At 41.8% G+C, this 16,414-nt stretch overlaps 1 protein-coding gene across 1 annotated transcript in view; it reads right to left on the minus strand.

Moving 5' to 3' along the window:
• Positions 1-4,642: 4,642 nt before the first annotated feature.
• Positions 4,643-16,414, minus strand: part of LOC121003668 (peroxisomal N(1)-acetyl-spermine/spermidine oxidase-like) — a 67,988-nt gene continuing 56,216 nt past the window's right edge. Inside the window, exon 7 of the mRNA XM_040435534.1 lies at positions 4,643-6,096. Within this exon, the coding sequence (XP_040291468.1) occupies positions 5,947-6,096 (150 nt within the window). The 3' untranslated portion in view covers positions 4,643-5,946. The remainder of the gene's footprint in view (positions 6,097-16,414) is intronic.

Genomic DNA, 16,414 nt, shown 5'->3' on the forward strand with positions numbered 1-16,414 from the left:
TGCCGACTGAGATTACGATTAAACCCACATACCTGTACATGAATAGATGGGAACAAGAACTAGGTAGAGAATTCCCTCTGGGAAGATGGCTAACTGCTCTGCACTGGGCAGTAACCGCCTCCAAGTGCATGATCCACGCTGAGCAAAACCGAAAGATACAAATGAGATGCTACCTGACCCCGGATAGAATAGCACACTTTTCTCCTACATACTCTCCCCTATGCTGGCGCTTATGTGGAAGCAGAGGTTCCCCTTCCCACATGTGGTGGTATTGCCCATCCTTATTAACTTTATGGAGCAGAGTCTCAGATCTGATTGAGGCGGTGACGGGTCTGATTATACCACTAACCCCAGAATTAGCTATATTAAGTATAGGAATAGAGGACATCCCTTCTGAATTCAGATGGGCGGTTGCCCACATCCTCACTGCCTCCCGGAAGGTCATAGCCAGAAATTGGAAACTCCCTTGTATGCCCAATATTTCGGAAGTAGCCCAGTTGCAGGTTAATTTTTAACCTGAGAATTTTGTACGGCCCCCAAACGATTTTTCAAATATCAAAATGGCCCTCGGAAGCAAAAAAAGGTTTAAAAAAAAAGGTTAAAAAAAAACTCTCAGTTTCCAATATTCTTCTATTAATAGTTTTCTGCAACACTGTACCAAGTGCATAAGCGGGATGAGGCTTTTATAGGGTTTTGACATCACAGGGATTGGCTGCCTGCACAGCATTATGAGTCATATCGCGTTCCTGGGCTTCTTACTTTCACTTTGTAACACATGCAACAAAAAGCCATTTTAGAGAAAAAACAATTCATTACCACAAAGTGCAAGGAAATTCGGATTTGTGGCGAATCAAATTTTTCCTGAACTTCTGGTCGAATTCCACTTCAGATGCTTTGATTCGCTCAACACTAGTGGCCACCATCTGTTCACTGCTTTGCGAGTTCCAAAAATAGACGAGTGCCAGCTTGGCTATTTTTTGCAGTCCTATAGCGGCGATTGAAGAGGTGGTCACACTTTCACACTTGCATGATGTGCTCTCCATTTATTGCTAGGGGACTTCAGAAAACAGCAGAGCGTGCTTGCTAAGCTATTTTTGGAATGCCAATAATAACAAATAGAGAGCACACCACCTAAGTGCTGTACTCTACTTCACTTTGGGGGCCCTGTTCTGGAGATAGAAGCAGGTCCCAGAGGTGGGACCCTCACCTATCTGATATTGATGGCATACCCTAGAAATATGCCATCAATCTCCTAGATGCGCCAAGCCTTTTTAGTAAAGAATATTACAACAAATGTCAAAGCATCAGTAAATTTGTTACATAAACTTAGTACTGTAGGATGTTTGTTCACCTTTTTAATAAAGTAGAAATGTACAAAGTATTACATTTACATAATGTAAACCTCCTTTGAAGTTAGCGATCAAAGATCACAGGCAAATATGTATGATCTCTTTCTGTAATACAACCAGTAAAATTGAAGCTGTAAATTCTATTAATCCCTGGCTTCACTCACAGGGGCGACAGGAGATCAATCAAGGAGGTGCAGGAGCAGGCAACCACACCTTCATAAACCAAGGTTCACATTAGCATTGTGCCTAATAGTTAGAACAACTGATTCAGTATAATTTGTGACAGTTCTACAGACATTGCACAAAGATGCACCCCTCTGTTCTTTTTTTTTTATTCTTTATTACCTAACCACAAAATAGTCTAGACAATAAAAGTTTGATCAATGGGGGTCCCATCACTAGGGCCCTTACTGATAACTACAGCAGAATTCCTGAGCTCTTGTGCCACAGTAGTTTAACCACCTCAGCCCCCCTAGCTTAAGCCCCCTTAATGACCAGACCACTTTTTACAATTCTGCACTACACTACTTTCATGGTTTATTGCTCGGTCATACAACTTACCACCCAAATGAATTTTACCTCCTTTTCTCACTAATAGAGCTTTCATTTGGTGGTATTTCATTGCTGCTGACATTTTAACTTTTTTTGATATTAATCAAAATTGACCGAAGTTTTTGCAAAAAAATGACATTTTTCACTTTCTGTTGTAAAATTTTTCAAATAAAACTACATTTCTATATAAAGTTTTCTATAAATTTATTGTCTTTGATAAAAAAAAAATGCAATAAGTGTATATTTATTGGTTTGGGTAAAAGTTATAGCGTTTACAAACTATGGTGCAAAAAAATTAATTTACGCACTTTGACTTTCTGAGCACCTGTCATGTTTCCTGAGGTTCTAGAATGCCCAGACAGTAGAAACACCCCACATATGACCCCACTTCGGAAAGTAGACACCCTAAGGTATTCGCTGATGGGCATAGTGAGTTCATGGAAGGTTTTATTTTTTGTCACAAGTTAGCGGAAATTGAATATATATTTTTTTTTCTTACAAAGTCTCATATTCCACTAACTTGTGACAAAATTTTTTTTTTTACATGAACTCACCATACCCCTCACGGAATACCTTGGGTGTCTTCTTTTTAAAATGGGGTCACTTGTGGGGTATTTATACTGCCCTTGCATTTTAGGGGCCCTAAAGCGTGAGAAGGTAGTTTGGAATCCAAATGCGTAAAAATGCCCTGTGAAATCCTAAAAGTACTCATTGGAATTTGGGCCCCTTTGCGCACCTAGGCTACAAAAAAGTGTCAGACATGTGGTATCGCCGTACTCAGAAGAAGTAGGGCAATGTGTTTTGGGGTGTATTTTTACATATATCTATACTGTGTGTGAAAAATATCTCTGTAAATGACAACCTTTTACATTTTTTTATACAAAGTTATCAATTTACAGAGATATTTCTCTCACCCAGCATGGGTATATGTAAAAATACACACCAAAACACATTGCCCTACTTCTCCTGAGTACGGCGATACCACATGAGTGACACTTTTTTGCAGCCAAGATGCGCAAAGGGGCCCAAATTCCAATGAGTACCTTTTAGGGGGGCATTTTTAGACATTTGGATTCCAGACTTCTTCTCACGCTTTAGGGCCCCTAAAATGCAAGGGCAGTATAAATACCCCACATGTGACCCCATTTTGGAAAGAAGACACCCCAAGGTATTCCATGAGGGGCATGGCGAGTTCATAGAAGTTTTTTTTTTGGCACAAGTTAGCGGAAAATGTTTTTTTTTTTCTTACAAAGTCTCATATTCCACTAACTTGTGACAAAAAATTTAATTTTACATGAACTCGCCATGCCCCTCACGGAATACCTTGGGGTGTCTTCTTTCCAAAATGGGGTCACATGTGGGGTATTTATACTGCCCTGGCATTTCAGGGGCCCTAAAGCGTGAGAAGAAGTCTGGAATCCAAATGTCTAAAAATGCCCTCCTAAAAGGGACTCATTGGAATTTGGGCCCCTTTGCGCATCTTGGCTGCAAAAAAGTGTCACACATGTGGTATCCCCGTACTTAGGAGAAGTAGGGCAATGTGTTTTGGTGTGTATTTTTACATATACCCATACTGTGTGTGAGAAATATCTCTGTAAATGACAACTTTTTTAATTTATTTATACAAAGTTGTCAATTTACAGAGATATTTCTCTCGCCCAGCATGGGTATATGTAAAAATACACCCCAAAACATATTGCCCTACTTCTTCTGAGTACGGCGATACCACATGTGTGACACTTTTTTGCAGCCAAGATGCGCAAAGGGGCCAAAATTCCAATGAGTACCTTTTAGGATTTCACATGGCATTTTTACGCATTTGGATTCCGTGAGGGGTATGGTGAGTTCATGTAAGATTTTATTTTTTGTCACAAGTTAGTGGAATATGAGACTTTGTAAGAAAAAACAAAAGACCAAAAAAAAAAAAAATTTCCGCTAACTTGTGGCAAAAAAATAAATAAATCTTCTATGAACTCGCCATGCCCCTCAAGTGATCTTTATAGCGCCACAGCGATTTTACGGTGCTTTTGCAGTGATCAGAAAAAAATAATATTCTGTCACTGCGGTGGGGCGGACTAAACGCAAGTGTGCGCACAAGATCAGGCCTGATCGGGCGAACACTGCGTTTTTTGTAGAGCCTATAGAACATGTCCTATTCTTGTCTGCAATTGCGGACAAGAAAAGGCATTTTCTATATAGTTCTGGCAATGTGCGGATCCGAAAAATGTGGAAAGCACATTGCCGGTGTCCGTGATTTGCGGATCCGCAAAACACATACGGACGTCTGAATGGAGCCTTACAGGGGGGTGATCAATGACAGGGGGGTGATCAGGGAGTCTATATGGTGTGATCAGGGGTTAATAAGTGACAGGGGGGGTGTAGTGTAGTGATTGGTGCTACTTACAGAGCTGCCTGTGTCCTCTGGTGGTCAATCCAAGCAAAAGGGACCACCAGAGGACCAGGTAGCAGGTATATCAGACGCTGTTAACAAAACAGCGTCTAATATACCTTTCTGGGGTTAAAAAAAAAATCGCATCTACAGCCTGCCAGCGAATGATCGCTGCTGGCAGGCTGTAGATCAACTCGTTTACCTTGCGATCCTGTGAACGCGCGCTCCTGTGAGCGCGCGTTCACAGGAAATCTTGGCTCACGCGAGATGACGCGTCGATGCGTCCAGGAGGAATAACCCGGCCGCTCGCAGGACGCATCTCTGCGTTAGGCGGTCGGGAGGTGGGTAAAGCATACCTGTGCTTACAAAAAAAAAAATTTTTTAATCTCTGTTTAATCATAATTGTGAAATAATAGGTATTTTTTTGGCCTTCTCTAATGTGTTTTTCAGCCTAATTATTCCTCTCTTCAGCTGAACAGTTAGATGCATTTCTCTCACAAGCAGGGGCGTTTCCCCCTGTTGTATCTGCCAGGACTGTACTGCTGTGACAGCCTTTACCTTACTTCCCACTATGTTTTCAGCTCAAGAGCTCACAGAACAGATAAGGATAGGGAGATCACACTTAGGTCCCATTCACATGACTGTGTCCATTTTGCTGACAGAAAATCGTGGACACTGGCTGTGTGCACCCCTTATTGCTGTGTGGATCCACTGACTCCAATGGGTCTGTGATCCGCATGATGTGGTGAAAGATAGGACATTGTTCTATCTTTTGTGGCGTGGCTGCATGGACCCGAAAGTACACGGAAGGGCCGGTGTCCATGTATTTCGGATCCACGGTTTGTAGTCTGCAAAACGGACAAAGCTGTGTGAATGGAGCCTTACAGTAAGGAGGACGCTCCTGTAATCTTCAAAAGCAGTGAAGAAATAGTTATTTTGGGATCCCAGCTAGCTCTGACATGCCACTTACTCTCTACCATCTTCTGTGTCTGTTACTAAGGATGGATCTTGCCTGACAATGACTGCAACTTAGGTGGAAGTGAGACCCCTTAGTGGCCATAACTTTACAGCTTTTTTTTCAGGTGGATACAGGCAGATTTTTTTAAATTAAGCAATTTAGAAATGTTCTATTTACACTATTCTCTATTAAATGTAATGAAATTGTGTGAAAGTGCAGTGACTCTTTAAGGCTAGCGGTGAACCCACAGATTTTTTGCAACTTGCTCTCGATCACATTCTTTTCCATGGGCTCGCCGCTAATCTGCCATCCTGGCTGTGAACAGTATCGCTGTGTAGTCCTAGCCTAAATGGAGCAGTAGTCACTCATGAACATTGCCTCTCCATTCGAAGTCTATGGGACTGAGGGACATAGTCATGTACAATGATCAACTATCTCTGAGAGAATAAATGGGGTGTCATGGAACACCACTTCATTCAATTGTCTCCGGAATGGGGTTCAAGACCCCTGTTCTAGTGATTGTGGGGTCCTGTGGTAGGGCAACAAGGACCATACATTTGTGACCTATCCTGTGGATACGTGATAAATGTTGTTCATGGGATAATCACTTTAAATTATCTAGTATAAGTATTGTAGTAATTTTTTTCTTTTATGTAAATCATAAAAATATTGGAGCAGTTTTACAGATGACTGTATTTTTAAAGCTTTGCTTTGCTAACATTGGCCCCAAGATCTATATATCTGTCAATCAAGCGCTGTGCTTCCCTCCAACCAGACATAAGAGCTCCATGTGTTGTCGAATAGAAGTTTCTTTCTGTGGCTTCTCCAGCAAAAAGAACCTGCAACGGCTAAAGAAGACACAGAGTTAGGACTAAGCACATATTAGAAACCATTCTTTTGATCATATAAAACATGAAACACATTTCAAACTTCAAGTTTTCAAACACATTAGGGCACATGTATCAATGCCAATATAGGCCACACGTGGCAGTATTAGTAAAAGAGCCCCTGGTGCACAATCTGTGACCGCACTGTCATTAGACAGCTAGGGTCACAGTAAATAGCCGGAGACCAGGCAAAGTGTTCTCCCTGTGTTGCATCGCTGTATACAGCAATCTGTTTTGGTGTGAAGTCAAAAAGCTGGCAGGGGCGTGCTCTTCTTGATGTAAAACCTCCGCCTGCAGTCTTCACTATTTTTCATAAAAAAACTATTAAAAGTAAAAAAAAAATTGTTATTAATGAGTAAATAAATAAAAAATAAATAAAAAAGTAATAAAGTGAAAAAAAATTTAAACAAAAAAGTTATAGCTATAGTTACTAGTTTTAGCAATAGTATTGCAGACTATGTACAATGTACAAACATATTTTTTGCCCTTTTTCATTCATACAATTTTTTTTATTAGTTTTAACGATAGTATAGCGGCCTTTTTGTGTGCTAAATATACATACACGTTTGTTTTCATAAAAGTATAGATATTCGTCTTAGCTATATTAAGTATAGAAGTTTTTTTTTTGTTCGTAAATTATAGAAATATTTCTAGAAAAAAAAATGTCAAAAAAAAAGTCAAAATCTTAAAAGGTCCAAATTTCCTCAAGATGTATACAATGGAGGATGAATACAAACTTATTGGGAATTTCACAAGAAAAACAATGGTGTGCTTGGTTTTAACGTAACTTCATTCTTTCATGAGTTATTTACAAGTTTCTGACCACTTATAAAATGTGTTCAATGTGCTGCCCATTGTGTTGGATTGTCAATGCAACCCTCTTCTCCCACTCTTCACACACTGATAGCAACACCCCAGGAGAAATGCTAGCACAGGCTTCCAGTATCCGTAGTTTCAGGTGCTGCACCATTGATGGTATGGTGTGGTATATGGGGTACAAAGATAGTGGGGCCATTCTTCATCAATGGAAACCTCAAGGCCACTGGATATGCGAAATTGCTACATGATGATGTGTTTCCCTCTTTATGCACTGAAGCTGGCACGTTCCCTGAGTTTTTCCAGCAAGATGGTGCACCACCACATTATGGGTGTCAGGTCCGAGCATTCCTAGATGAACAGTTTCCTGGAAAGTGGATTGGTCGTCGTGGGCCAGTTGAATGGCCCCCAAGGTCTCCTGATCTGACCCCCTTAGACTTTTATCTTTGGGGTCATCTGAATTGGGGTCATCTGCAATTGTCTATGCTGTGAAGATACGAGATGTGCAGCACCTGAAACTACGGATACTGGAAGCCTGTGCTAGCATTTCTCCTGCGGTGTTGCTATCAGTGTGTGAAGAGTGGGAGAAGAGGGTTACATTGACAATCCAACACAATGGGCAGCACATTGAACACATTTTATAAGTGGTCAGAAACTTGTAAATAACTCATGAAAGAATAAAGTTACGTTAAAACCAAGCACACCATTGTTTTTCTTGTGAAATTCCCAAAAAGTTTGATGTGTCACATGACCCTCTTCCTATTGAAAAAACAAAAGTTGGATTCAAAATGGCTGACTTCAAAATGGCCCCCATGGTCACCACCCATCTTGTAAAGTTTCCCCACTCACATATACTAATGTGCCACAAACAGGAAGTTAATATCACCAACCATTCCCATTTTATTAAGGTGTATCCATATAAATGGCCCACCCTGTACATCTGTATTGTAATGCATTGCCTGTTCATGTACTACAGTGAGTAGTACACAAACAGGTTGCCTAGGAGACCAAGCCTGAGGCTGGATCTCCTTGGCACCCGTAGAAGGCAGGTCCCGATGCCGTCAAAGGCATTAGGCAGCCTCTGCACGGCATCGAGCTGCCTTGTTACGCATCGAGTCCCCACCACAGCAGCGCGGGGACTCGATGCGCTCACTCACCTGACACAAACCCCTTCTGTGTCAACCCCTTCCATGTAAAAGCCGATGCCGGCAAGTACAGCAGGGGCCCGGCTACCAGGGACTGCCGGGCCCCTGCAATGATCGCGCGCGCACCGCTTAACGCAGTGGTTTCCATGACGTAGTAGTACGTCATGGGTCGGGGAGGGGTTAAACAACCATGTCGAAAGACACATCTCGTGGTCGTGGAAAAGATGTTAGTTTGTTTGAGAAGGGTCAAATCATTTGCTTGCATCAAGCAGAGAAAACATCTAAGGAGATTGCAGAAACTACTAAAATTGGGTTAAGAACTGTCCAACGCATTATTAAAAACTGGAAGGATAGTGGGGACCCATTGTATTCGAGGAAGAAATGTGGCAGGAAAAAAATCCTGAATGATCGTGATCGGCGATCACTTAAACGTTTGAAATCAAATCGAAGAAAAACAACAGTAGAACTCAGGGCTATGTTTAATAGTGAAAGTAAGAGCATTTCCACACGCACAATGCAAAGGGAACTCAAGGGATTGGGACTGAACAGCTGTGTAGCCGTAAGAAAACCACTAATCAGTGAGGCAAACCAGAAAAAAAGGCTTCAATTTGCTAGGGAGCATAAAGATTGGACTCTGGAGCAATGGAAGAAGGTCATGTGGTCTGATGAGTCCAGATTTACCCTGTTCCAGAGGGATGGGCGCATCAGGGTAAGAAGAGAGGCAGATGAAGTGATGCACCCATCATGCCTAGTGCCTACTGTAGAAGCCGGTGGGGGCAGTGCTATGATCTGGAGTTGCTGCAGTTGGTCAGGTCTAGGTTCAGCAACAGTATGTGCTTCCAGAATGAGGTCAGCTGACTACCTGAACATACTGAATGACCAGGTTATTCCATCAATGGATTTTTTTCTTCCCTGATGGCACGGGCATATTCCAAGATGACAATGCCAGTATTCATCGGGCTCAAATTGTGAAAGAGTGGTTCAGGGAGCATGAGACATCATTTTCACACATGGATTGGCCACCAGATGGATTGTCCAGACCTTAACCCCATTGAGAATCTTTGGGATGTGTTGGAGAAGGCTTGGCGCAGAAGTCAGACTCTATCATTATCAATGCAAGATCTTGGTGAAAAATGAATGCAATACTGCATGGAAATAAATCTTGTGACATTGCACAAGCTTATCGAAACAATGCCACAGCGAATGCGTGCCGTAATCAAAGCTAAAGGCTTTATTTTGGTGGCAACTTTTTTTTTGGACAGGCACTGTATAATATACACTACTTACTAAAAGTTTGTGATATTTGGCTTGTGGGTGACATTTCAGGATGAACCTAAAATGCACTCTTTTATAGGTGAACTTAATGTGACCGTCTGTAAATATTTGAATGCACATGACCAACTGTTCAATGTTTCAGTACTTTTTGCACAACTTGCTCTAACAAGGAGCTTAATGGCGAAATTCACAACAGTCCTCCTCATGCTGTTCACATTTTGACATCATGAGACCAAGACGACACCTAACAACTGATCAACAGTACCTCGCCATTGCGAGGCTTCAAGCAGGATGTTCTCAGACGAAAGTAGGGTTGCCACGATACCAAAAATTTTATTCAATTTCGATACCATGAAAAAGTATTGAGATACTCGATACCATGCAAAAAAAGAAAACACCAAAAAAGCCATGTGCATTTCACATTTTATGGAACGTCCAGCCCATAATAGAACAGTCCTATCCTATTTTTTTGGGGGGACAAGGTGACTAAAAAATGGCGAATCGCGCAGTTTTTATATATTTTTTTTCTGTTATGGTGTTCACCGCATAGGAGATATTTTGTAATATTTTAATAGTTTGGACTTTTCAGGCGTGGTGATATGTAATGTGTTAATTTGTAATTATTTATATATTTTATATGTAAAATTGGGAAAAGAGGGTGATTTAAACTTAATATTTAGTTTTTTTTTTAAACTTTAATTTTTTTTATTTAATAACCATTAGCCCCCTTAGTGGCTAAAACCCTTGTCGTATTCACCCTGATAGAGCTCTATTAGGGTGAATAGGACTTTACACTGTCCCTGCTTCCCTGTGCACACAGCAGCAGGGAGCTTACATGGCAGCCAAGGCTGCAGTAGCATCCTGGCTGCCATGGTAACCGATGGGAGCCCTGCGATTTCAATGCTGGATCTCCGATCAGAAGCTGCCACTACCACCAATGATATTACTGAGGAGGAGGGGAGGGGACCCTGTGGCAACTGCCACCAATGATTATAATACTGGGGAGTGGGGGCATTATGATTTATTATACTGGGGTTAGGGGGAGCGCACTGCGCCACCAATGAAGATAATTAACCTGTTAATACAAGTGTAGGATGGGGGTGCCGGCAGTAGTTTCACATACCCGGCATCCAAACTCTATGACAGGGCGCTGCAATCTGCAGCAATTAACCCCTTAGATGACTTCCCTCCTTCTCCCCTCTCTCTTCTCATTGGTGTCAGCGGCACAGCCGGGAGGGAGGCACTGCCTCCTTCTCCACTGTGCTGCTGAGGAGAACATGGCGTGCGCTGAAAGGTTGCAGTTGCAAAAATATAGCTGGATGCTGAGGTCCAGATATGGTTTTGATAGTAGAATGAGGAATGGTGTAAGATTGTTGTTTACACTACACTATTTCTATTAATTTGCCCATTAACTTGCCCTTATTTAAGATGGCGACGGCTGTGGACTGACACATGGGATAGCGGTGCATGAGCAAGGAGAGAGAGAGACGCCAATGTTTGAGCGCGCCATGCATGTGCCTGTTGCGCAGCATTACGCACTGTGTTCGGCTTCTGGTATGCCCAACATGTTCTACGTATGTATGTTGTGGCCAAGTGCAGTTTTTTCATATAGAAATAAGCACACTGCACTTTATGTTTTATCTGCACATGAATTATATACAATATGAAATCATGGACACTACGACACTATCGAATCATGGCATAACGAGATTCCGGTGGATATGGCCTTAATGTTGGATCGGGACTGTCTGCGCTGTATCCTAGACAAAAGAGTACTTTGAGTGAGATATAGGTTAATGGGCGTGCACTTTTAAACATGTATTAATTGGTCATTAATTAATTGTGTGATGTATACATTTTTGCAATTTGCAATTCATCACTTGGCTTGAGAAAGGTCCTGTGAGAGGACCGAAACGTCGCTGTTTTGATATGTGTGAATAAATACCAATTTTTTTCACTTTTTATAAAGGAGTGTCGTCGATTTCTTCAGCGTTTATCTACACCCATAATCAAGGGTTGAACATGGGCACCCGGACTACATCATTGAAGGAGTGCTGCCCTATTTCCACAAATATAATCTTATATTATGAAAATGAGTTTCTGTCTGTCCCGACATCTATCTGTATGTTCTTTATGTGTGACCAAACGACTGGACCGATCTTCACCAAATTTGGCACACAGATACATCAGGTGTCAGGGAAGCTTTTAGACTCGGCTCTCTAGGACGTACTGTTCCTGAGATATTCCCAAAAAATGACCTGCATTAGCCAATACAAGCCCCCACCTGCCATGCACATGGTCATGTCCCTTATCAGCCAATAGAAGCTCGCAGGCTCTTAGTCTCCACATAAACACAGTTTTACCCCAGGTTTCCATAACAACCCAGCCATTTTTTTTCACTGCTGTAGGTCAGCTTTAGACTAGGGCTACACGAAGACATGCACAGCTCAGCAGACAGTATAGCACAATAGACTTAGATACACAGCAGACAGTATCACACATGACAGGATTAGATACACAGCTCAGCAGGCAGTATCACACAGGATAGGATATTAGATACACAGCTCAGCAGACAGTATCACACAACATAAAATTAGATACACAGCTCAACAGACAGTATCACACAGGATATGATTAGATACATAGCTTAGCAGACAGTATCACACAGGATAGGATTAGATACATAGCTTAGCAGACAGTATCACACAGGATAGGATTAGATACACAGCTCAGCAGACAGTATCACACAGGATAGGATTATATACACAGCTCAGCAGACAGTATCACACAGGATAGGATTAGATACACAGCTCAGCAGACAGTATCACACAGGATAGGATTAGATACACAGCTCAGCAGACAGTATCACACAACATAAGATTAGATATACAGCTCAACAGACAGTATCACACAGGATAGGATTAGATACATAGCTCAGCGGACAGTATCACACAGGATAGGATTAGATACACAGCTCAGCAGACAGTATCACACAGGATAGGATTAGATACACAGCTCAGCAGACAGTATCACACAGGATAGGAATAGATACATAGCTCAGCGGACAGTATCACACAGGATAGGATTAGATACACAGCTCAGCAGACAGTATCACACAGGATAGGATTAGATACACAGCTCAGCAGACAGTATCACACAGGATAGGATTAGATACATAGCTCAGCGGACAGTATCACACAGGATAGGATTAGATACACAGCTCAGCAGACAGTATCGCACATGACAGGATTAGATACACAGCTCAGCAGACAGTGGAACGGGGTGCTGTAGAGGTCACTGTTATGGGGATACTGTCGATATCTTTTAACGACACACAGAAACATTAAATGAAATAGATTAAATATACCCGTGCGAAGCCGGTTCCTTCTGCTAGTCTCATATATATAAAAATGAGTTTCTGTCCGCCTGTCTGGACGTCTGTCTGTCTGCGCGACCAAACAACTGGACTGCTCTTCACTATATTAGGCACACAGGTACATCAGGTGTCCGGGAAGGTTTTAGACCGGGTCTCAGCTCTTTAGGACGTACCGTTCCTGCGACTGTTGTGTCACAGCATGTTTCATGTCGCAGTGCAGGGCACTGTGAAGGTCACTGTTAAAAGGGGGGCGGGCGCTGTGGAGGTCACAGTTAAACGTGCCGGTGCTGTGTAAGTCACTGTTAACCTCTTCAAGACACAGGGCGTACAGGTACGTCCTTATGTCCTGGTACTTAAGGACACAGGGCGTACCTGTACGCCCTGTGTATTTCTGATCACCGCAGTGCGGCGGCCGGTGATCGGAAGTCGGTGCCTGCTCAAATCATTGAGCAGGCACCTCGGCTAAATGCCCGGGAGGGTCAATTCAGACCTGCGGTTTGCGGCTTTTACCTTATGCGGCGGTGGGTGGTGCCATCGGGTCCCCATGTGGCTGTAGGGGGGACCCGATGGCATGGAAGGCAGCGCGATGTCTAAGGAAGGCATCGCGCTGCCTTCCTGTGACGTGCCTGTGAGATCTAGCCCTCTGGATCTCACAGGCCGGAAGCTGTATGAGTAATACACACAGTATTACTCATACAGCCAATGCATTCCAATACGGAAGTATTGGAATGCATTGTAAAGGAATATACCCCCAAAAGTTCAAGTCCCAAAGTGGGACAAAAAATTAAGTGAAAAAAAAAGTTTAAGAAATAAAGTTTTCCCCCCAAAAAATTAAAAGTTTCAAGTAAAAATAAAACAAAAACGTATACATATTAGGTATCGCCGCGTCCGTATCGACCGGCTCTATAAACATATCACATGACCTAACCCCTCAGATGAACACCGTAAAAAATTCTAACTGTGCTAAATAAAAAAGAAAATTGTCACCTTACATCACAAAAAGTACAACAGCAAGTGATCAAAAAGATAACGCCCACCAAAATAGTATCAATCTAACCGTCACCTCATCCCGCAAAAAATGAGTCCCTATCTGAGACAATCGCCCAAAAAAAAATATGGCTCAGAATATGGAGACACTAAAACATCTTTTTTTTTGTTTTAAAAAAGCTGTTCTTGTGTAAAACTTACATAAATAAAAAAAAGTATACATATTAGGTATCGCCGCGTCCGTATCGACCGGCTCTATAAAAATATCACATGACCTAACCCCTCAGATGAACACCGTAAAAAATAAAAACTGTGCTAAATAAACCATTTTTTGTCACCTTACATCACAAAAAGTGTAATAGCAAGCGATCAAAAAGTCACACGTACCCCAAAATAGTGCCAATAAAACCGTCATCTCATCCCGCAAAAATCATACCCTACCCAAGGTAATCGCCCAAAAACTCAAAAAATTATGGCTCTCTTTTTGTTTCAAAAATGAAATCATTGTGTAAAACGTACATAAATAAAAAAATAAAAGTATACATATTAGGTATCGCCGCGTCCGTGACAACCTGGTCTATAAAAATACCACATGATCTAACCTGTCAGATGAATGTTGTAAATAACAAAAAATAAAAACGGTGCCAAAACTATCCTAGCTAACTAGCTATTTCTTGTTATCTTGCCTCACAAAAAGTGTAATATAGAGCAACCAAAAATCATATGTACCCTAAACTAGTACCAACAAAACTTCCACCCTATCCCGTAGGTTCTTAGATGGGGTCATTTTTATGGAGTTTCTACTCTAGGGGTGCATCAGGGGGGCTTCAAATGGGACATGGTGTCAAAAAAACCAGTCCAGCAAAATCTGCCTTCCAAAAACCGTATGGCATTCATTTTCTTCTGCGCCCTGCCGTGTGCCCGTACAGCGGTTTACGACCACATATGGGGTGTTTCTGTAAACTACAGAATCAGAGCCATAAATATTGAGTTTGGTTTGGCTGTTAACCCTTGCTTTGTAACAGAAAAAAAATTATTAAAATGGAAAATCTGCCAAAAAAGTGAAATTCTGAAATTGTATTTCTATTTTCCATTAATTCTTGTGGAACACCTAAAGGGTTAACAAAGTTTGTAAAATCAGTTTTAAATACCTTGAGGGGTGTAGTTTCTAGAATAGGGCCATTTTTGGGTGGTTTCTATTATGTAAGGCTCGCAAAGTGACTTCAGACCTGAACTGGTCCCTAAAAATTGGGTTTTTGAAAATTTCTGAATAATTTCAAGATTTGCTTTTAAACTTCTAAGCCTTGTAACTAGGGATTGACAGATATTGATTTTTTAGGGCCGATACCGATAATTTGCGAACTTTCAGGCCGATAGCCGATAATTTCTACCGATATTCTGGGAATTTTCATTTTTGAAAAAAAAAAAATCCTACACAAATCTGATGAAATTTTATGTTTATTGTTAACGTGTATTTTTTTTTTTTTTGTAAATCTTTCTTTTTCATTTATACTTAATATTTTAGTTTGTTTTGTTTACTAACTTTTAGCCCCCTTAGGGACTAGAACACTTGTCCTATTCACCCTGATAGAGATCTATCAGGGTGAATAGGATCTCACACTGTCCCTGCTGCTCTGTGCTTTGTGCACACAGCAGCATGGAGCTGAACATGGCAGCCAGGGCTTCAGTAGCATCCTGGCTGCCATGGTAACTGATCGGAGCCCCAGGCTTACACTGCACTGCGCCACCAACGTTTTTAATACTGGGATGGGGGTGGGGGGCGCACTGCGCCACCAAAGTTTTTAATACTGGGATGGGGAGGGGGGCGCACTGCGCCACCAATAATTAATACTGGAGGGCTTGGGGGGGCGCACTGCGCCACCAATGAAGATAAGTCTTTCATTAATTCATATACAGGAGGCAGGAGCTGGCTGCAGAATCACATAGCCGGCTTCCGACCTCTATAAGCGGTAGCTGCGATCCGCGGCACCTAAGGGGTTAACTACCGCGGATCGCAGCTACCGCTCATAGAAGTCGGGAGATGGCTATGTGATTCTGCAGCCAGCTCCCGCCTCCTGTATATGAATTAATAAAAGACTTATCTTAATTGGTGGAGCGGTGTCCACAGCCCCTCCCCTTCTTTTGTTCTCTCTCCTCTTATTGGGGGCAGCATCACAGGGGGAGGGAGACACTGCTTCCTTCTCCCCTGTGCTGCTGAGGGAACACAGAGAGCGCTGAGAGCAGCGCGTTCTGTGTTCCCAATACGTTATCGGTATATCGGCAAAATAGATGCCGATACCGATAGCGTTCAAAATCCTGAATATCGGCCGATAATCTCGGTAAAACTGATAATCGGTCGATCCCTACTTGTAACATCCCCAAAAAATAAAATATCATTCCCAAAATGATCCAAACATGAAGTAGACATATGGGGAATGTAAAGTAATAACTATTTTTGGAGGTATTACTATGTATTATAGAAGTAGAGAAATTGAAACTTGGAAATTTGCTATTTTTTACAAACTTTTGCTAAATTTGGTATTTTTTTATAAATAAAAATGATTTTTTTTTTACTTCATTTTACCAGTGTCATGAAGTACAATATGTGACGAAAAAACAATCCCAAAATGGCCTGGATAAGTCAAAGCGTTTTGAAGTTATCGCCACTTAAAGTGACACT

Source organism: Bufo bufo, chromosome 6 (assembly GCF_905171765.1).
Source record: "Bufo bufo chromosome 6, aBufBuf1.1, whole genome shotgun sequence".
Classification (NCBI taxonomy): Eukaryota; Metazoa; Chordata; class Amphibia; order Anura; family Bufonidae; genus Bufo; species Bufo bufo.